Raw genomic sequence first — 23,354 nt, forward strand, 5'->3', positions numbered from 1 at the left:
TAAATTCTATGATTCTATGATTCTAGACAACATTTAATATTTGCAGCTTCCTGATCTAATGTACAATTTTGTTAGCAAGAGAGATGGGAAAAGGTCTTTTTAAACAAATCAGTACTTCTAAAGTAATTCTTCTTACAATTATAGTTGCTTTGTTCTTTTTCTAAACCTATTTTATTTTCCATATAATGACATATTTCATGTTCAAATACTTAAAGGAATAACCTTGGACATAATAGGACAGATTGGAAATAATAAGGCATACCTTGTTTAGCTTTACAAAGTATTCCAGTCCTGCTTCCAAGGGATTAGTGTCACAGTTCATCTGTTAAAAGACATAAATTTACCATCCAGACATGATAGACCATCATAGGTTTTGGGCTGGGGGCTTATTTATTCATTTTATGCATCCTTCTATTTACTCCTGTGTCGATGCCTTCCACACTGCATATGTACAACTTCCATTTGAATATATTGCAATCTTCCAATGTGTGATTTAAACAGTGTTATCTACTACCATGCCTAACACATAGATATGTAAATCAGTCATCTAAGCTCCAACATGCAGAGTAAACACACATCTCAGTAAGAAATGGGATTTTTCATCGAAGCAGAATGACTGAATAACTGAGGTATGCACATCATTTGCAACACAGCAGAATGTCTTAGCTGGAGAGGAAAATTAAACACAAAGCCAATTTCATCCACCACTCTCCCATTAAGAGTAGGGGGAACAATCTGTTAGGCAGCATTTGATGAATATAATTATCACAGGGCAAACAAAAAGGATCCCTAAATGCTCACCCTTTCACCCCCTTGAGTTCTTTCATTTCTGAAGGAATTAGGAAAAATTTCAGGTAAGTGGTAATTACACTGACTTCCCCTAAATTCTCTCAGTCCCCTGTGTAGTACTTTACTGTGAGTGAGCAAATACTGCGAAAACGTGCTAATGGCAAATGAAAAAGTTCCAAATACGTTATGAAGCAAGAATAATTGGCCTCTCATGACATAGCTATTACAGAAATAAAACATTTTGAGAATCTGTCAGCCAAACCTTTGATTATAAAACACCAGAGCTCAGCAAAACCCTCACAGTTTTGTTATACACAAGAGGGAAAACTGTCCATGAATCAAAATGAGTGGGGTTTTTTGCCAGCAATGCAATGTGGTACACTAGTAATTTTTATTTAGAAAATCACTATTTGGAATTATAGAAGCTTTTCCTGTTCGAGGTATATTTTCATGCTGAATTGGGATAGTGCTGTTCTAACTATGGCTAAAAGCTGTATAGTCACAATAAAATTAAAACAAACAAACAAGCCCCCCAGAAAGAATAATAAAGAAGTTCTGTTTCCTGACCTCTGCCCCCCAGGCTCGGAAACCCTTTTCCAGCCTTAAAGCATTCAGAGCATATGTTCCAAAGTCGTCAATTCCTTCATTTTGTCCAGCTTCCATGATTGCATTGTAAAGAGCCACAGAATCTTCTATCCTGTGGTAGAGCTCCCAGCCCAATTCACCTGTTGTACAAATAAGATCAACAGTTTCATCAGCTCAACAATGAATGACCCTAATAAATACACTCCTATCCTTGGTCAAAAGTGAGGATCAGTGGTGGAAGTGTTAATTCACACTCCAGGGTGAATTCTGCTATCCTATAGCAAGTCCAATTCCCTGCAAGAACCACCAGAAGATTTGTGCCCTAGATCTGTTGTTCTAACGTGAACTGTTAACTGAAATCTATGGGTAAAAAAATCAGAATAACTGGTAAGAAAACATCATGTAACAAAGTCACAATGATAAATAAAGTTTAAGGGCATTATAAACAAATGATGACTTGGTGAGTGAACAGCAACTGAGTGTCAATAAGAATAAAATGAGTGTGTTCTGTCATCTTTAGGCCAGCAGAAAGATACAAGGACTATAGCTGCTTCGGAATTCAATCCGTTACTCTAGAGATGAATGTAAAAAGAGATGAAGATTCAAAGTAACTGAGAAAACCAAACGCTCAGCACTACAGCATTACATTCTCAAGGCACATGACAAGCACTAATATACGGTAATCCAAAAACAATTCCTGACGTTGGTTTCGCAGCAAATACCAGAGAGGTTATCAGAACTGGCCTTTTGTTCTGCAAAATAAATATTGACACTATAGGGTATTCTAGAGGAAAAGGTCTTGGAAAAACTCAGCACAGACCCTGACCATATCACATTTGAAAATCAATGTACTGTGATTCCTCCCACATTTGCATACAAAAATAATGAACCTACTTCTTAGGAATACATGATGAGACTTATTTTTAAACCTAATTCTAGTGACATTTATGATTTTACTCATTGTCTTTTTCCTAAAGAGCATGTTTCTTCTATTTCTTACCCGTGTATGATATCCTAATTGCAGTAACAGCAATGTTGGAAAGCTTCAGATGTCTACACTGGAGAAACTTAAATGCACCATCACTGAGATCCTCATTTGTCAACTTCTGCAGGACCTGTCGTGCATATGGACCCGCTACACTGAGTACTCCCATCTCATCCGTCACGTTTGCTATTTCCACTTTGTAGTCACCACGTGTTACTTGCTCTTCTATCCATCTGCACATAAAACACAACACTCATGTTACACTTTTTATGAAAAATAACAGATGTAAATAAAATTTAAAAAGGAGTAATTGTTAGTGTTCATCTACCCAGCATCTCCTAGTCCCAGACGTTCTGAAACCCAACAAAACTATGTGCTACATTAGACAGTCAAATCATCACTGATGTTAAATGGTGTTTTCTGGTGAGACATTGGTATGGGTACAGAGATATCTGAGATACAGCCAGGACAGAACAGAGTCTAAATGGGTTGAACACCATTTTCAGGATAAGACAAAGTGATCTCATACAATGACAACAGATTTGGCTTTGGATCCAGAATGCATTAATGAAAAGTCAACATACAAACAGAGTAAGCAATAAACACAATGAACATAAGAAATCTCCAGTTCTGGGCCCCTCAGGTGAGGAGGGACATTGAGGTGCTGGAGCAGGTCCACAGAAGAGCAATGAGGCTGGTGAAGGGGCTCGAGCACAAGTGCCATGAGCAGAGGCTGAGGGAGCTGGGGGTGTTGAGCCTGGAGAAGAGGAGGCTCAGGGGAGACCTTATCACCCTCTACAACTCCCTGAAAGGAGGTTGGAGTCAGGTGGAGGTTGGTCTCTTCTCCCAGGCAACCAGCAGGAGGACAAGAGGGCACAGACTCAAGCTCTGCCAGGGGAGGGTTAGGTTGGATATTAGGAAGAGATTTTTTACAGAGAGAGTGATCAGGCATTGGAATGGGCTGCCCAGGGAGGTGGTGGATTCACTATCCCTGGAGGTTTTCAAGATGAGACTGGATGTGGCACTTAGTGCCATGGTCTAGTAACCACGGTAGGGTTGGACTTGATGATCTTGGAGGTCTTTTCCAACCTGGTTGAGTCTATGAACTGCCTGTGGCAACAAAAATGTACAAGCAGATTTGTTCCTTTCTGAATACAGTATTTGAATTACTGGCAGCAAGTTCAGTTTGGATTTAATCAAAAACATCAGCCACAAGTTGTCTTTCAGGAAGCTCACAAAAGAAATGAAATGAGTGTATTAAAAAATCTTATGAAGTACTACTGTCTTGAGCAGTGTCAAAATATCTCAGGCACAGGGGAGTACCAAACAGGACTGAAGAAGTTCTGAAGAAGTAAATGTACTAGATCTGGCTCTGCCATTTGGTTCCTGAATGTGCCAATGGTCCTACTGATTCCCGTGGGGCTGCTATTAAACAGTACATTATTCTCTGCATGTTAGGGTAGCACATTTCAGCCTTTTATATGTGGATTAATTTTGAGTAACTGATTTTCCAGCAACCTCCACTCAGAAGGGAACTAGAAATGTCACTTCCAATGCTCATCTATGAGAATTCTCTTCATTAAGTCATTCTGCAAATGCTTCTGCTTCCTTTCTTTCTGTCGTTCCGCTCTGTAACCCCAGAGCCCAACACAGAAGACATTACCACAGTATCACAACGACTGCACAACCTATCTGTATTGGCCAGGTCAGTGTCTCTGGGGTCATCTGTGTTTAAAGCCAATTTTGGTTTTTGCGTAAGAGAACACACTAGAAAGGACCAGCCGTGCCGTGTTACATCATACAATGCCAAACACACACAGGTTCAACAACAAAACAGCACTACCTCCAATAAAGTATATTACATAACTGTTGGTAACTTCTCCATCTTTTTACATCAACAGGAATCCAATATCCAACTGCTTATACTTCAGGATTCAAGTCAACCAAGCTTCTAAGAAACTAAAATCAATAAGCAAGTAGAATTCTCGTGAACTTTGTGAGCAGTTTGTTGAGTAACAATCTCTCATTTAGCAAAAAAAATTCTGTATCAATGCAAATGTATAGCGCTATGTACTTACTGCATAAAAAAATAAACTAACCTCAGATCATGGAGCTCTGATCCTGAGCCAGTTACAAGCATGAATTCTCCAGGATACAGTTGAGAGACTGTGAGCTCAGCATAAACCTTTCCTCCTGGTGTTAACATATGGCTTATATTTGTGGAACCCACCTACAGAGTAAAATCTGCAGTTATTAAGAACGCAAAATAAAATGTTTGACTTCCTAAACATCACAAAATATACAGTTGCATGTCTTCATCTGAAAAAACAAATCTTTTGTGTTTGCTGTGCTCTGCCATAACAGCAGTGGAGAGATACACAACTGGCCAAGCTTAAGCTTTACACTGGGAAACTTCACATTTTTCTTTATAGAAAAGATTGGAATTTTTGAAATAAATCAAGACTATTATAAATATTTGTAATTATGCATTTCACAAGGCATTCTTAACATCCATTTGTTTTAGGTATACATTTTCAATGCTAATTCAATCAACTTCACTTTGTTTTCTCATCATCAGAATAAACACTTCTACATGTTTTTGACACAAATATTCTTTTTCAGTCATGTGAATAAGGCTTTCAGATTCCAGAAGAATGACATATGCTTTGCCCCTTACTTTAAAGAAAGAAGTACTGAGTTGGCTTATGCTTTCGTGGCCCTGATTTATGTATGCTGTTGTATTTTTTGTAGTTGCTCACTATGAATCTACATCTCTGTACATCTGAATCATGTTCTGTGTATAAACTCGATCTCTAGAGGCAAAGTTTCAAATAACAGATACTTAGCTATGACCATAAAACACGTACATGCTCATACATATATCACCCACAGAACAAGAAATATGAATGTGCCATAGCTGTTGTCCTGGTCTGGTTCCTGAGGCAGAATTTAATCTCTCCTATTTCATTCTGCTTTCATAGAACCTTGTCAGTCACCCAGGCAGGGCCCAGGTTCCAGAAAATGAATGGGAAAAGGAACATATTGCAGATATTAACATTTTTTTGCAAGGCAATATTACTTTAATATAGTCACTGGCATTTTACAGGCACATAGTTGAATTTTCAGGACCTGATGCTAGTCACACTAAACCCAAGCGTGACACAAGTTTATCTCCAGTAACATTTGCAGTAATGTCACTGGATTATTTTATGTTGCAGACAACCATGAATGGCACTAAAAACCAGACAGCTTAAATAACCAACTGTTGTGAATGCTGTATTTTTAAGTGGACTCATAAACTCTACCTTTTGCTTTGCCATCAAGCTCTTTTTCCCCTTAGCAGCACTGACTGAACTCCATAGAAAGCACTTGATTTGTTCTCATACTTTACTGCTTAATCCTGATTTCCTTCCACCACATAAATATATTCAGGAAGTGTTATCCATGCCCACTGATGACACAGTTACCCTGCTTCTACCCCAAGCTAGGCAGAAGACAAACCATCAATCTATATCATTAATATAAAATTCATGTAGTAAAAAAAAATTACTACATTGCAATTCAGGTTTTTCTTTCTCCTAAACCTATAGGATACAGTTTTTGTGTACAGACTTCCCATTCAGTTGGCTCTGACCTCTGAGTAGAGCTTATCTACATTCATAACTATAGTCTCAGCGCACTTGCTGTTTCCCTATGCTTCCTTCCTCTGGTGTTTGCAGCAGCAAAGACCATCACCTCCTGCAAAACCTTAATGAAATTATATGCTGAAATGAGCAAACCCCACGTCTGTAGAACTTCAGAAAGGAATCATTTGCTTGCTGGAGGACTATCTCTAAAGTTAAAGACACTGCTTGAGGGTGGTTGACAAAGCAGGAAGATAAAAGGACTTGTGGAGCACTATCACAAACCAACGACCAAGAATAAGAAACCTGGGGTAGTTTGTCAGAGTATGCCATTTCTGAGCACAGGACCACAGTCTAAGGATCCATAAACTTCTGAAGAAAGGACAGGTGTGAGGTGAAAGCTGAATCTCCTGAAAATCTGAAACCCTACCTGCTCCAGGCACCCAGCTGTAAAACAGAGTCAGTATGAGGGGCTGGAGAACAAGCATGGTCACATTTGGAAAAAAAACCCCACCCAACAAAGCTGTTCTCTTGGACACCCAGGAAGAATACAGCAGCCAGCTATGATCAGGCATCTTCCACTGCTCTGCTCTACTATCTCAAGCTGCCACAGGACAGCACATTTTTAGGCACGCAGATGCCAAGCTATACTACTGTAAAAGAATTCCAGATGAGAATCATCTGCACTTTCTAGATGAAGATTTGAAACACAGGAGGTTCTGTCTGAACATAGGGAAACACTTTTTCACTATAGAAGTGGCTAAGCATAGGAACAAGTTGACCAGAGAGCTGGTGGAGTTGCCATCCTTGGAGATACTCAAAGCCATCTGAACATAGTCCTAGGCAGTGACCTGTTTGAACAGGGGGTTGGACAAGATGAGGTCCAGAGGTCCCTTCTATCCTCAACCATTCTGATTCAATGATCTGTGCCAAAAGGTACTTCTACTTGGGGCTGCTCTAGTATGAAGTCCACTGTTTGTGCTCTTAACTGAGTGCAAAACACCTGATACTGAAATTTCTCCAAGGGATCTGTGTATTTGATGTCTGCAAGATACAGCAATAATATTATGCTTCATTTTCCATGCCTGGAACAGATCTTGGCTGTCTAAATCCATCAGTTATAACTGTCCCATTTACCTTTGGAACAACATTTGCAAATAGATGATCCAGCAGCTTAACAGAATCTGTGCCTTTTACTTTAAACTTGCCAAATGGTGACAGGTCAATCACACCAACTTTTTCCATAACCTGTTTATACTCACGACCCACAGGGTCAAACCAATTTGTGCGCCGAAAACTGGGTCTGAAACAGAGCATTTAGACACATAAAACACGAATCAGAAATTCTGTGCTTTCTTCAGCAAGATGCAGCCTTCAGTTTAATAATCATCCAAAAGAGACAGACTTTCCTCATTGTAGGCAGCTTACCCAATATTTTCCTTAGTCTAAGACAGCTTAATAATTAAAATCCTTTAACAACAGAGAAGATATGGGTTGATATTATATCAACCATTTTGTATAATAAACTGTGCACTGTTGAAATGTTAGAAGAAGTAGTAGTTTGTCATGTGCAAATTTACAGCATACATTGTTGCTGAATCATTTATTTGAGTTTAAGGTGTCAAAGGCTTTATTTCTGAACAGAGTGTGTCTCTTTAATCTTCTATGAGATTCCTTTGCTGGAAGCTCCCTGAAGCAGGCAGGTAACAAGGTGGGCAGGCACAGATAGAGAAAAAAGACAGAAAAGAAGATTGGGCTTCACCTTTCTAGACAATTATAGAGAGAAGAATGAGCTTTTTCATGAAATAGTATACTGTGCTGCTGGTCAGATAATAAGACGTGGAGAAAAATACACATTTATAATGAACAAGTTGTTTTTAAAGCTCTTCCTTGAGCTAGGTTGTTCACTGATACCCCCAACCTAGAACAGTTACAGGATACCTCGATGTGTGTTTTGAAATGTCCACACTAATCAGAATAAAATGTATTCTAAACTATGGAAAAATGAGAATGGAAGATCTACCTACTAGGTGCCTTTAGCTGAAATTAATGATAAATGTATGGTTTTCATGAAATTTAACTCAGCCGTCTCTTGCTGTCATGACAGTTTCTCAGGGTAGGGAAAAAACCAAACAAAAATCTTTCATTTACTTGTATCCAGTCACATCACCAGGTTTGTAGAACCAGTGAGGTTGCTCCCATCCTGCATGAAAGCCCATTGAACATCTTGACTTGAGCAAATCGTACAGCCCACTGGTTCTCTCTGTTGGTCTCCCAGCAAATCTTTCTTCTTTAGGGTAACCAACTAAAGGGGAAAAGAAAACCAAACAGAAAAATAATACCCAAACCAATGTCATACTAAGATCATCACCAAGACATGGAACATGTATACAAACAGAGAAATCTAGAGGCAGGCTTTGCTGGAATTCATTTCCAGGTTGTAAATATATTTTTAAAAACACCTTCTTACCAATGTTATTAAACCCATAAGATTCTCTTGCTTTGGCTGCTGTGTATTCTGTGGTTGTCCACTTTCCGTAGCGGTTTGGGTCTAATTCTATCAGGTCAAATGGAGGCTCCCCCTCAAGGATCCAGTCACTGAGGTACTTTCCTACACCACCAGCATGTATAATGCCATACCTTAAAAACAGGGAAAGTCTTATATGTTTTGCTTTTTAACATCAGTTCCAACACACATACTAACACAGACCCTAAAGGATTTAAAATTTTTCCCTCTGTTTTTTTACTTGCTCTGTTTTGCCGTGTTTTCCAAGATTAAATAATTTATTAACAGGTATTTCTCTGCTCTGCTGTCAGCAGCAGAACGTCATTGCTCACGAACAGCAGTTGCAGTGCTCAAGATTATAGCTTTCTTTCGCTAAAATTCGTAATTTATTCATAACAACTCTTCCAGGGAAATTAACACTCTTCAACAATTACCACAAAAGAAAGTTCTCAAACTTCTGATGTCCATTACATACACTTTCCTATCACACAATACCTCTTCTTTTTCAATCAGGTTTGATTAAATCAGACTCAGATTTGAAATCCATACCAAGACATTCTAGCAGCTACATTGAGTATTCACTTTTCAGTGACAACAGCAGCAGAAGTCAGGAGACAACACCACAGAGAGAACTTTAAGGAATTTGAAATACCAGCAGTACTTTTTATATTGCACCACAGAAAATCAGGGAGTGTAGAGGAACTGGGGACAAAAATAGAAGACTTGTTTGCAATGGTGCCAGAGTTTGAGAACTGCCTTTTTCTCATCTGATTTATCTTCTCTGTTCTCCACTACAGCTGCAAAAAGAACTGGTTCCAGAGAGCTTATGCTAATGAAATAAACATATAGAAATTTTCTGCTACCAGTCTGTAGCAAAAGCCTGTCCTGTTCCTACATAATGAGTATGTGAAGAATCTGACTGCAGAGGAAAACTCGTCAGAAACCTACATTAAAGGAACATAGAAAAGGTAGATGCTCAAAAGTTATAATAGGATAGATTTTAGGTTTCTGTACTTCAACATTTTGTACATAATTCTAACGATCAAAATGTCTGATGTCTTGATATCCATGGGGAAAAATGTGTGAAATGAGCTCATGCAAGGTACCCAAACTAGAAAACTGGGGACACAAAACTTGTTGTGCTACAATATGTGTATGTTGCTACTCAGTTTGCATATGATCAAACTGTGCCATGTAATGCTAAATTACAGGAACCTCTGATTTCACACTGAAGTGTTTAATGACAAAGAATCATTAATACTGAATGATTTAGAACTTTTAATACTTCTGTCAGTTGGTTTGATATGTCTACAAAAAATCGGCAAAATATGTCTAGGGAAGATGTGAAAATAAATTCTTAGTTATCTGTGAAATGCTCCAATGAGCACAACAGAAAAATCCTTGAAGAAAGAGTTAAGTCTGTCCAAAACCAAGTTTAGATTAACATGCAGCAAATACATCACAAACACTAACACAGATTAATGAAACTAAAACAAAGTTAAATTGCTGTTCTTCAACTCTGCAGTCTGAATTCTGTGTCCTCAGGTAAAACAGGCAAGGATCTTGCAAAAAAAAAAGAGGAGTAATCATTTAATTCCAATACATATGCATAAGAATGCATCCATAGTATCAACGAGACTACTTTGATATAGTGGGGTCTTATTCCTTATTAATTAATTAATTAATTAATTAAAGAAGAGAAATATCAAACAACTGAGTACATGATGTAATTATGCCAAACACAATCCTTTAGGCAGTTCAGCACAAATCTTCAGGCTGAGCACAAGCTTCTCTCACCACAGCTGACACAGTAGGGTGAGTGCTTGTAAACTGCCACTTTGGAAGTGCTACAGAAGAGTCAGCTCATGGTGGCGTTAATTCAGTTAAGCAGCTCTTGGCTAGTCACGGGTATAAGCTTTGTGACCATAGCTATCATGCCTTCAAGTACAGCTCCAGGAGAAGTTTTAGCCTGTTTAAGTCTCCCTGCACCATTCATTTGAGGCAAAAGCACAGGGGAACAACAGCAGAGACCTCTGCATGATTGTGAGTGGTGACACATCGAATATAGTGAAGGTTTTTAGCTTCAGCTGAAGACTGCTGAACTGGTGGTAGGATAACACCAGGAGCAAACAGCACAGGGCAGACTGCTCTGCTGCCACAGGTACAGCCCAGCCCTGCACATGGGCTGAGTGGTCTCTGCAGAGCTTTGCAGCACTAACTGTGCAACCTGTTGGCTTTGGTGCTCCTAGCTGGGCCTACACTGTCAGAGATTTTACATTACACACAGTGCCCCAATCCCTCTTTACCTAACATAATAGGGAGCTGTTGTATTGATATACCCACTGCAGTTTTGCTGCACAAGAATGAAACATGCTGTTCAAGGACAGAATATTACAAGTAGCTGTAAAGAGTACAGTGTAGGAATCACAGTCTTCATATGACTGAGAGAAAATGTCCTTAATGAACACAAACTGTACTCTGTTTTTCCTTCTCTCCTTCCAATCCCTGACAGTTTATCTCCCCATTGTCCCTGTGTCTTCTTGTGTCTTACTTATGAGTCCTTGCCTTTCACCAGTTTTCATCTCATTCCATTCCTTTTCCTAGGAAATCTGAGTCTCTGCACACCATGGTCCCTTTTCTAGTGACTTTGTCCCAGGTTATGAAACGGCTACACTGCTTTTAATTAAACTCTTCTGAATAAAATCCTAGCCTACTCTTGTTAACATTTGCAAAGCTATAAGTGACTAAAAATGGGAAGCATTGAGCAACCTTAATAATAAATAGCACCACAAGCTCTTCTAACTATACTTAACTTCTTTGCATGTTAAAATGCCTAGCAAGCTGCTAATTTTAGATAATAAAAATCCTCTAATCTAACAGCACTATGTCCTCTGTCATAATGTCCCTGCTAGCTGACTGTGAGATAAGGATTTGCTAATGCACACAAAAAATTACAACACTGGTAGAAACACTGCAGTGACCCAGAAGCATAGAACAGAGAGTCAAAAGTCCTGAAAAGCAGACAGACAATCCAGTGAGAGCCACATAATAACCTCCTGTGTCCAAACACTGAGAGATTAATCAAACTCCTGAAATCAGTTGTTTAAAGAAACTTAAACATGTAACACTAGTTCTCAATTTTTCAGGTTTGGAACTTTGATTCTGATCCCATTGACACCAGTGAAGAAAAACAGGCTCCAAAGTCTGGCTGCAGAGTAATGAACTTAAACAGTCTTTTTGGTGAACAAGGTCTAGGCAAACCGCTTTTGTAACTGTAAGTTCTGCAAATGTTACTAAAAGATAACATTATTTTTCTAAAAATCCAAGCAGCAAAGGTGAATACCTTTCACAATGAATCATTGCAAAATTACCAAGCCTTTTTATTTTGAGGGCCTCAGAAAGCATGTTAGTGATACTGGCTTATCTTATGATCTGAGGGTTTGTTTGGTTTGGAATGAAAGAAAGCTGGAAAAAGCTGAGCTGGATTTTGAACAGCAAATTAGGCAATTGGAAAAACAATGTAAACAGAATGTCTTCGGTAAGACGTGCCTGGAATTCTATTTGGTTCATTCTATCCATCTTCAATCAATGGTCAAACTAAGAAGATTAAAGGGATGTTAGTAAGTGTTTTACAGCTGACTCCAGTGCAGTAAATAGTAAATAAGATGTAAATCACATTCAAAGAAAATATCATAATGGGCAGGGGAATGACACCAGTAAACCACTCGTCTCTTGTGACACTGTCCTCTTCATCTGCTTTCCTCCAACACCCAGCAACCGAATTTTTCAGCTCAACTTTCAGCAGTCAGAAATATTACTGAGTTTGTATCCCTAGAGTAGTCAGTCACACGATATACTGGGAATGCCTTCTGAATAGTATGCCTTCACCTCTTCACGCAATGCATTAAAGTCCTCCCTGTACCATTCATTTTTGCCCAAATTTTAGTGAAACCAGTTTTACATACCCCAAACAACTGTTAAATACAGTGTAATTCAAAGCAATACATGAAATGAACTGGAAAGTGTATTGTAAAGCTCAGAACTTTTATGGCTTCAACTTGCTGCACAGACAGTACAAACTGTTACCCATTTCTCACTGTTTCACAAAGTGCCACAGATATTGGCCTCCGGATTAAAAGGAGGAAACAAACTGAGAAAATACTGAGAGCTATGAAGAAGACAGAAGAATGAGCTTACATTATGCAGGTTGTGGCAATTCAGACTATTTCCAATTGTATTTTACACAGAATGTCTGCAAAACAACCCCCAAACAAATTCAAATATGCAAAGCTTGAGCTGACTGACATTTTAACAACATGACAGGCAAAAGTTTTTGCAAGAACTTACCCAAAACCAATAGCTACCCAGTAATTTCTGACACCCTGATGTGGTCCCACCATTGGAAGAATGTCTGGAGAATAGGTGATGGGACCTGCAATTGTGTTTACGATGTCTGCTTTTCTCAAAACAGGGACCATTTCCATAGCAGCCTCAATATGCTCCATTATTCTGTCTAAATCAGACTCGAAAAGTTCTTTTCCAAAACCTGCACAAATATTTCTCTTGTTATATGCTTATTTACACTGAAAACACATACATTTTACATGCAGTTATGCAATCTACACATACAAAAAGCTATATGGAATTAATCAGTGTGTATATTTGCCATCCTACAGAAGAAAAGTGGTGTGCATAAATCCCTAGTTACCTGCAGGATCAAGTTTATTTGCCACTGCAGTTATACTATCCTTTATACATATTTATTTAACCCTAAGGTCATGCAAATTCAACAATGCAGCAGAAAGGAAGTGAAGAAACACAGAAACTTTCTTCTGCATTAATAAGGCCAACTTATTTTTCTCAATGTGCCAAGAATTAGAGGAGGGGAAGAAAGACACTCCCTGTATCAGCCTATGATTTCCATGAAACCACATGAATTCCTGGGTATATTTCACCCTTCAGTCTGGGCACTATGCATTGCTGAACATCATTCTGTAGAGGCACTTAACACTACTGGAGACACTAATTTCAGAAAGCTGTGATAGAGCAATCCAAAACTGGGCAATGTTGATTGCTCCTCCTTAGGAAACATGTTGCATTTTTTTTAAAAACAGCAACACTTTTGACTTGTATAACTTTCTGTCTGGAAGTGACTGGAAAGCTGGAGCCTAGATATAGCACAACAATTTATTATTCTTTATTTCAGTAAGCAGCTGTATGGCATAGTTAGGACATTTTTGTATCCTATGCAGATCTACAGCTCTCTTTATATCCAAGCACAGCATTTTGCCTACGACATTCCTTTGCTGCTCCTAGTTGACAATCACATCATCTCTGAGGGAACAGCAAAAATCCAGAGCCCCTGTCAGTATGCTGCAGAGAACTGTAACTTATAAAAAATCCCTATTCAGTTGCAAAAGGCTCTCTCTCTCTCTCTCTATATATATATATATAAAACACAGACTTGGTGGCTGTATCTAACCACAACACACAGGCACCTCTTCAGAGAGTAGGCTAAGACTATGTCGTAGATGAGTATTTTGTGTCTATTTCAAACAGGCTTTTCTTATGGTACATTTCTATTTCTAGTGTCTTGTATCATTAGAGATACAATTATTCTTTGAAATAAGTTTCTGCATTACAATAATTCATTACAAATATTTTCCATCACATAAGGCAGCATGACAGCCTGGGATTTACACACATTAAAACATGTGCTAGTGCTTATCAAGTTTAAAGATTTAATGTTCTTAATTACCTGGTGGGACTCCATTTTCAACCCATGAGTCCTGCAGCTTCATCTTCTCCTCACTTTCATATGGACCAAATAAAAGGCCATCTCTCTCTTGCCTTAGATAATATGATCCTTCCAAGTCACGAATCACAGGCAGTTCTGTTTTTAGGGCTTTGACTTCAGGGATAGTTGATGTCACAACATACTGATGGTGAACAGGTATGAGAGGATGCTGCAGGCCAATCATCTTGCCTAAATCACGGGCCCAGAAGCCTAGAGAAGAAAAAAAGCCCCAAACAAAATAAAAATATTCAAACTATTTTCAGTGAATGGAAAATGACAGTAAAATATTTGCAGGAAACACTGTGCTCTTACGTATGACAACAAAATATTTTCATACTTCTAATTTTCAAACAGTTTTTCATATCATCCAGCATATTTTTCCCTCCACAATTCCATGCCCTTTTCTCTAATTATACTACCATATATTGTTAAGTATGCACATATTAAAAAATATAATTGGAAAATTATAGATTAGGCTTCTGAAAGTTCAGAACATAATTTAATTAACAGTTCCACAAACCCCATGGTTTATTTTGGTAAAGCAGGTCTGCAATATACTGCCATCAAAGCTAGAGACACTTGAAAACCAGAATAAATTACTTCTCACCATAGGTGTTAACTTAGCTGGTCTCTTATTCCTAACCAAATGAGCTTGCCCAAGACAGTAGTCAAGTCTTAATACCCCAACAGACCAAGGCAGTATGGGCAGCTAACCTCAAGCATTGAAGGTTCTCTTCTCCTTCACATGCACCATGTGACTCATATTAATTATGTCCCTTACAAAGCAATCAATTCATTATGATGTTTGTATCGGTGAGTAGTCAGTGTGCTCTCCCACAGCTGTCCAATTAGAAGATCTGATATAGACTGTGACCAGAAAATGAAAGCAACAATTTCCCTGCCTCTGAAAGTGGCTCAAAGTCCTTTATGTATCCCACAAGGTATAAGTTAAAGAAGACCTAATCCATCTCTGTTAAGGTTAAATCAATAAGACAGCAGTGTGCAATGGCATCCTGACTTGTATCACAAATAGTACGGCAGCAGGACTAGGGAAGTGATTCTCCTCCTGTACGTGGCACTGGTGAGGTCACACCTCCAAGTACTGTGTCCAGTTCTGGGCCCCTCACTACAGAAAGAACACTGAGGTGCTGGAGAGTGTCCAGAGAATGGCAGTGGAGCTGGGAAAAGGTCTGAAACACTAGTCTTATAAGGAGAGGCTGAGGGAGCTGGGGGGAGTCAGCCTGGAGAAAAGGAGTTCAGGGGTGACCTAATTGCTGTCTACAACTACCTGACAGGAGGTTGTAGCCAGGTGAACAAGTGACAGGATGAGAGGACATGGCCTCAAGCTGCACCAGGCGAAGTATAGGTTGGATATTAGGATGAATTTCTTTACGGAGAGTTGGTGTTGGAGTCACCATCCCTGGAGGTGTTTAAGGAGAGACTGGATGCGACACTTAGTGAAATGGTGGTGCTAGATAATAGGTTGGAGTTGATGATCGCAGAGGTCTTTTCCAACCTTAATGACTTTGATTCTGTGGCACTCATTTAGTGAGGTACCTGTGTCAAAGTCAGGGAGTGGAAGCCACTTAACTGCTAAACTTAACTAGTTTGAGCTCTGCATCATGGCTTACATCTGCTGCGAGGCTGGAACATAACAGACTTGGGAATCAGACAGGTACAACTGACTGGGATGGAAGCTGCACTAAGAAGATTTGAATACCCCTCAGTCCCACTCTCCTGACACTTCAGATCAAGGGGCAGAGGTCTCAGTAGTGGGAATGAAGTGGGGAAATCCAAAGCAGTAGGAGTTTCAGGGGAGACCAGCAGTGAGTGTTGGGGGAAGCCAAAATGAAGGAAGAAGGAGAGATAGCAGGGCCCTCCAAATTAAAGGCTATGTGCCATATGGCACCCAAGGAAGGAAGGCAGGTCAGCCTGGTTCCTGTGTAACCAGCTGACAACAAACTGTTTATGACAAAGTATTTCCAGCAAGATTTGGTACCGAACACAGCTGCCTCTTCTCCTGGGACTTATATTTCATGATGCCCAGGTTAAAAGGCAACTTTGCTTCCTTTCTGCTGCTTACTTGTTTTAACCAAATGCTCCTACCTCTCTCTTTAACTCCATATTCTCCAAAACCTGGTCAAAGTTTAGCTCTCGGGGCTCTGGGGGGACCAAAAGTCATAAATGACCCTGAACAGTCTGCTCTGGGACTAACACCCACAGAACTGCCCATGGATGGAGGAAGGCCATTCCAGGTCAGCTCAGGTCCTTCAGAACCTGTCTGAGCTGGTTTGATTGTAGGTGTGTGCCTGTTTCCAGCTCTGTCACAACCATATCTGTGCCTGGCCATGGAACGCATTGATCCAGACCCTGATCCGTGGACTACTTCTCAGCTTGACCTCAGCTCAGTCTCATCTCTGCAGTCCTGCCTGTTGATTACTGGGCACTTTTCGATCCTGGTTATCGTCACCAGACCTGTTCCTGACCTGTGGTCACATTCCTGGCTTCATCACTACGGATCTGCCTGTGCCTCATCTCCACAAGCTTGTCTGGAGGTCTGGACTGCTGGCTGACCCCAGCTGCGGGTCCTGGTCCTTCCCTGCTCCCTCCCCTGCACCCTGTTGGACACAGCCCTTGCTGACTGTGCCAGCCTTGTTCCTATGCTTGGCTCCCTGTCCCACCGGGAGCAGCCGGCTCACGCCACTTGCTGACATTAGCTCGGGAATACATCCTCTCACCTCTGGCATGGCTTGAGGCCAGGGCAATTAGGAAAGTTGAATTGGGCTGTGCTGGCCTTGTGCCATTCCCCCATGCCAGGAGGGCTGTCAGCCTCTTATTTAATATCACCAACCAGCCTCAGGGTCTAACACCCGCAGATTTTAAAAATGCAAAGTTTCTCAGGAAAATATTTTCGGTGGTGACTCACTTGACAATTGCTGACAGAGAGCTAAAGCAGAGGGGGCAGGAATCAGCATCACCATCTACAGATCTGTTCAGTCAAAAGGCTTTGTCCAATCAATACTAGAAACAGTACCTGTTGCTCTGGAGTTATCACACATGAGGCTTTTGCTTCTTAATGGCACCATCAGTACTTGGAGGAGACTCACTGCCAGGACACTTGTTACGTCATTTGCACTAGCTCAGGGATGATCCTGCCGCAGTCACATAGAGTGAGCAATCCAAACCCTCCTTTAAGGCTACTGAAACATGACTTATGTTCCCTTATACCAAAAACAATTTAAAATTTCTAATAAAATTGCATGTCTAGCACATCTGCAAGGGTTTCCTTCATTACGCATGACATATACACATGTGGATTTAAGTCAAAAATCTTTAGGAAACTTCTTTTGATTTCCATGTCACCTACAACAAAACTATTTTAAGGTAAGGTCAACTAATTCTCCACAGAGGAGGAGAAAAAGCAAAGTAGGAGTAAATTAGGTGTTTGAATCTTAGCTTGGTTTCTTTCAAAATAACAGTAAAGTTCTTAGCCATTCAGTTTGCAGAAGTACATTACAGACACAGCTGACTTTAAATTTCTTTTGAATAAGAGGCAAATAGTTTAGATTTGCTTACAGTAAAATCTTCAGTATTGCGGTTTCAAAAAAAGTCACATTTTGATAAGTAATTACCATATGATAAGTGATAATTTAATTGCTCAGAATAACAACAGTTGACATTTACGGAATGAAAAATATTAGAGTTTCTTCGTTCAAAGGTTTTGAAACATGTGCAAAGGTGTTACAAAACCAAAAAGGGCAAAAGGCAGAAAATATTCTCTGAAGCAAAATTCTAAATGGAAGCAGATGTCATGTCCTATCACACATAGTGAAGATAAATGAAGGCATACATTATATCGTTAGGACACTTATAAAGATTAAATTGTAGAGGCTGAAAACATCTGACGCTGAAATATTTAGTGGTGGTATTACTTAGTGTATCTGCTGAAGTATGTAATCTGACTGTCTCTTGGTTTTGAGACAGAGAATCGTCCACCACTGCTTATATATAAGTGGTTGCATATACAGCATGTAGATGTCTGCAAATATATGCCGATACACACACACACATACTGTATAAATAAGCTAAATTCACTATTTTTGCAGTCTTTAATCAAACATTCCATTATAAATGGGCTGCAAATCACTTCAGCAGGCTCAGGACCAGTTAGCTCACGTCAGGGATTATTTATTAGGCATCTGCTTTCCTCCAAAATGGAAATCTCACATAAGGAACAGCTAAAGATTGGCTGGAACTAGTTTGTTCCAGTTCTGCAGCAGATGTCAGCTGGGGGGTGAGGCAAGGGGGAGAGAGAATGTAAAGAGCCCTGTGATGTATTTTTCTCTGCAACATGAGCCTAAAATACGAGCTCTGAATTATACCAGTCATGATCTGCAGTGGAGCAAGGCAAGGCTGAGAAAAAGAATGAGTGTTATCTGAGAAAACATTTATAAGAGGTATTTGATTTTACATAATTGGCCAGAATGTTAAGCAATATGTGCTTCAAATATTCATTTTGGCTGAACAGTTAACTACACAAGAGAATTAAGTAAATATATTGTTGATTTAATAATTTATTAAATAATAAAAATGACGAAAAGCTCACAAAGGTGCATTCTAATTTTTGCAAATAAGCATCAAAAAGTGTTTACTAGAAAAGTCTGCTTAATGTCAACTTGATATATAAGCAAAGAAAGGTAACTACACTACAAAAAATGTAAGAAAATTACTACATCTGTGATACTTTATCCATATGAGGCAGAGCCAATAGTTAGGAATAATGAGTACCTAGAAGTTTGTGGCCTGAATAAGACCTCTGATTGCCAAAAGAGCTGCCTTTCCATTTCATAATCTTGGATCACTCCCAGGCCAATATATCCGCACTGTGTACAAATGACATAAGAATTCTATTTGTAAGAGAACTTGTGATTTTGTAACTGAATGCTGTCCCACAATTCGTGCCTGAGAGCCATGAACTGACAGTCCAAAGGCAATCAAATATTGACACCTCTCATCTTCCAAGTGCTTGATTCTGTGATCTACGTAAAATTCTTTTAACTTGATTTCCCTGTCTGTGTGGTTGTTTGCTTTCTAAAAAGCATACTGAACTCCTCCAGTCCTCTTTCTCTCCAAAATGTCATTATGTCACACTCATGAGCAAGCCTAGAGCCTCAAGGTGAACCTTTTCAGACCCTTGTTACTTTAGCTAGGAATATAGCAATAGCACATGATCACCAATGTGTGGAAGGCATATGATGAGAAATCAGACTTTTCAATGGGTTTTCCACTTAGTCCTTACTGAAAGCCTGGAAAGATCTAACACATTTCTGTCTGCATACCATATGTTGAAAGAAAATAAAGCTCATCCCCTGAGTGTTTAGACCTTTTATCCCACTATCTCCAAATTTCCTTCTGTCCCATTCTTCTCTCTTCACCATCCCTGCTTGTCCCATACCTGCTCTTCTTTTCTGTTGCCTCAAACTCTACTCTTCTTACTCCAGCCCTTACACCCTTCTTCAACTATTTTCAGTCCATGTGCAAGTCAGTCTCTCTTTTTTGTCAAAGTCTGTCCCAGCTGCCTTCTCCTCCTTCCAATCTGCTCCCATCTACCTCTCCCTTGCTACTCCACCAGTCTTTCATGTTTAGACAGCTCAGGTAGCCTCAGTTTTCCACTCAGTTTCACACATAACCATTCCTTGTGTATCCTTCCTAAGGATTTTGTCCGAAAACTTCCAGCTCCAGTTTCCTTAATGAAACATATCAGATACTTCCCCACCATCTCTCTCCATGGTGTCACCCCCACTTTTGGCATCCCCTCCTGGTTTGAGCTTCCTTATTCAGCAAGTCCTCTAGCATGTAGGTGTTCCACTTGCTGTCAGTGCTCCCAATCACCTCCAGGAATCTTTCCCAAGCATTTCGCTCCCCTAGGCTATTCCCCTTCCAGTCCAATCCACTCGTAATTCCAATTGTCAACCATGACTATTCTACCCACCAACGAGAAGAGTCCCTGTCTCAGCATCATCCCTTTATCTGTTTTGAACTAGAAATAGATGCTTTTTTTCCCCTTCCTGTTCCACTGCACATAGACAGAAAGGAATTACAAATACACATTCTTGTTATCAGTTCACTTGTCCCATCTGAGAGAGCAAGTTCATGTGGGACAACACAGCTTCCTACTGAAGCCTGATTACTCGCTGTGATGTGATGTATGAAAGACTAATGCCCTAAAAAATGCAGATATGATTCAGTTTGAGACAGAGACATCAAGAATTTCATGTATAAGGTAAGTCTTCAACATGTTTTCAAACAACAGAAAACAGAAAGTCTACTATGAAGGCATGCTTCACACAGGACCTGCCAACAGACTCACCAGTCATGTATTTTTCTATACTTGCAAAAAGCAGCATTAAAATAACTGAAGCTTAGGTTGAATACACACTTTTAGACTTATTAGCTTGTTTAGGAAAACAAACCTGAATCCAAAGGACTCGTGCTCAAGAGCTCTTTGAAGCCGAACCATCAGCTTGGCTTCTTTAACACAACAAATAAAAACTGCCTATGTAAATACAAGCTTCTTTGAGTTAGGAAATTTTTATGACATACAAAAAATGCATCGTTAAGCCAAGCACATTTTTACAATACTACTCAAAGGACAACAAAAATCTTCTGTTTCAAGGGTATGTGGATAGAGTTAAATCCTAGAGGAAGATAATACTGAAACAGACAGGGTTATCTTACTTGCTGCAAATCCTCAATCTCTTTGGGATAAAGAGTGAAGACATTTCTACTTCATTTGTACATTCCATCTCCCTTCCTAAGTATCTTTCACTAGATTTTAGGGGATGATATTGCATAGATCAGAGGATGGTTCATTCCCCCAGAGGATGGTTGGCCCCTGGAACAGCTTCCCAGAGCAGTGGTCACAGCCCCAGGCCTGCCAGAGCTCAGGGAGTGTTTGGACAATGCTCTCAGGCACATGGTGGGATCCTTGGGGCTGTCCTATGGAGTGCCAAGAGCTGGACTTTAATGATACTTGTGGGTCCCTTCCAGCTCAGGATTTTCTATGACTCTATGATTCTAGACAGTAGCCTTTCTTCCACACAACTTACTGTAGATCGGTAAAGGTCTCTTTCGCTACTGAAATCTAACAAGGCAATCTGATTAGTAACTGCTGGAGACAAACCATAAATAAATACTTTTAATGCCTATTCAAGGACAACTAATAAAATAGTTAATTTTTCACCATACTGTAAAGTAATATGTGCAAAGTACATTTTACCACAAACCATGCAAATGTTCAAAAACACATATAACTTATACCTGCAATCCACACAGTTCAGTACAGGTGATTGGTGTCAGCTAGCTGGTAAATATGAAGGGTACACAAATTCTTATATTGAATCCTACCTGCAGTATTCACAATTCTCTTTGCTTGAATTGTTCCCAGTGGAGTTTCAACATCCCACGTCCCATCTGATCGGGAGTTCAGGTTAGTTACTTGCACAGGATAATTTAACTGGGCACCATATTTTCTGGCTCCTGCAGCCAAGGCCATAGTGAGAGAATAGGGATCAATATGACCATCTCCAGGGTTATACAGGCCAGCTAAAACCTGAAATCCCCCAAATGAAAGAAAATTTACCAAAATCAGCAAACCTTAAGAAGTCACATCAAAACAGATTTTCACAACATATAGTAACATCAGTTTACACACAACTGTACAACATAATGATGGTCTAAGTAAGTATAATTGGTTTCATCTCCCATGCAATCAAAGCCTGCAATGCTTTACTATTTTAATGTGATATATATAATATGTAATAGTATGCATGCTGACACAAAACATGCACTAAAATGCATGTCAGTCCAATTTTAGTCTATAATAGATCATTTTCTTATTGAAATACAAGAATTTCTTGTACAACCTGCATAAAGAAGGCAGACCTTACATATATATATATGTCTGATAGACCAAAATTTAATTGCAATGGAAGTTATATGTCATAAAACTTTCTCCTTTACCTTATCCATGTTCAATAAGGGAAACAGCTCTTGCACTTTCTCAGGTGTGATTAGGTACTGCTCTGTTGGGTGCCAACCAGCACGAGTCATTTGGTATTTAAATTCATCTACCCTGGTAGGGGTTGAAGCAATTCTGATGCTGCCAGGCTGATGAAACCCCACTGCCTGAACCAAAGAGACATAGTGAATTACCAAAAGAACCTTGAGTGATCACCTTAAACATGTTCCTGTGCTGTGGGAAGTCTACAGGAACTTTGCCACTAACATCACTGAAAGAAAATTCAAGTAAGTTAGGGGCCCTTGAAGGAACAAGGATTAGATATAAGCTTCTAGAAATAATTTCTCAAGAAATTATCAAATTAACTTCCTAAGTTAATAAATACTATATTCAAAACATTTGCAAGATGCATTTATTGAATGTCATGACACGTTTAGCTTTCTTAAGATTTGATTAATATTTGATGTATGTACTCACTTTCAAAAACAGAATCAGTTATGTCTCATAAAAAAAGCAAATGTAATAGTTTATATTACAGTCTGTCATCTGCATAGTTTTCTAATCTAGAATCATAGAATTTAGGAGTTGGAATGGACCTTGAAGATCATCTAGGCCCAACCCCCTGCCCTGGGCAGGGACACCTCCTCACTACATCAGGTTGATCAAGGCTCATCCAGCCTGGCCTTGATCACTGCATAGCTGCACATTGCTAAATGTTATTTTCCATAAAATAAACAGCATTGTCCTATTTAGTCTGTAAAGATTTCTTACATATTATATATGAACAATATTAAAAGTACAAGATTTGTACACTGGTACAGTGAGAATCACTGCTGCAGCCCAAAGCAAACAGGAGTTTAGTAAGTAAAGTCTATATGGCTGAGTGATGCCAGACAAAAGAGATGAGTCCTGTTCTTTTCTGCACGCCCATTGCTTAAGTCAGCTAAATAGAAACACATCTCAAAGGGACAGGAAGAATTGTAGCAATCTTCTCAAGTACAGACAGCATCATATCACATGAATTTTTAAGCAGATATGTTTAAAGCAGG

At 39.5% G+C, this 23,354-nt stretch overlaps 1 protein-coding gene across 1 annotated transcript in view; it reads right to left on the minus strand.

The window, feature by feature from the left end:
- Window positions 1–262: 262 nt before the first annotated feature.
- DMGDH (dimethylglycine dehydrogenase) overlaps window positions 263–23,354 on the minus strand; it is a gene marked incomplete at both ends in the record, with an annotated part of 30,027 nt that continues 6,935 nt past the window's right edge. Inside the window, 11 exons of the mRNA XM_009076824.1 lie at window positions 263–322; window positions 1,357–1,514; window positions 2,375–2,592; window positions 4,459–4,589; window positions 7,120–7,285; window positions 8,134–8,287; window positions 8,453–8,622; window positions 12,836–13,034; window positions 14,247–14,495; window positions 21,693–21,897; window positions 22,308–22,472. Of these exons, the coding sequence (XP_009075072.1) occupies window positions 263–322; window positions 1,357–1,514; window positions 2,375–2,592; window positions 4,459–4,589; window positions 7,120–7,285; window positions 8,134–8,287; window positions 8,453–8,622; window positions 12,836–13,034; window positions 14,247–14,495; window positions 21,693–21,897; window positions 22,308–22,472 (1,875 nt within the window). The remainder of the gene's footprint in view (window positions 323–1,356; window positions 1,515–2,374; window positions 2,593–4,458; window positions 4,590–7,119; window positions 7,286–8,133; window positions 8,288–8,452; window positions 8,623–12,835; window positions 13,035–14,246; window positions 14,496–21,692; window positions 21,898–22,307; window positions 22,473–23,354) is intronic.

This window comes from Acanthisitta chloris, unplaced genomic scaffold (assembly GCF_000695815.1).
Source record: "Acanthisitta chloris isolate BGI_N310 unplaced genomic scaffold, ASM69581v1 scaffold43386, whole genome shotgun sequence".
NCBI lineage: Eukaryota > Metazoa > Chordata > Aves > Passeriformes > Acanthisittidae > Acanthisitta > Acanthisitta chloris.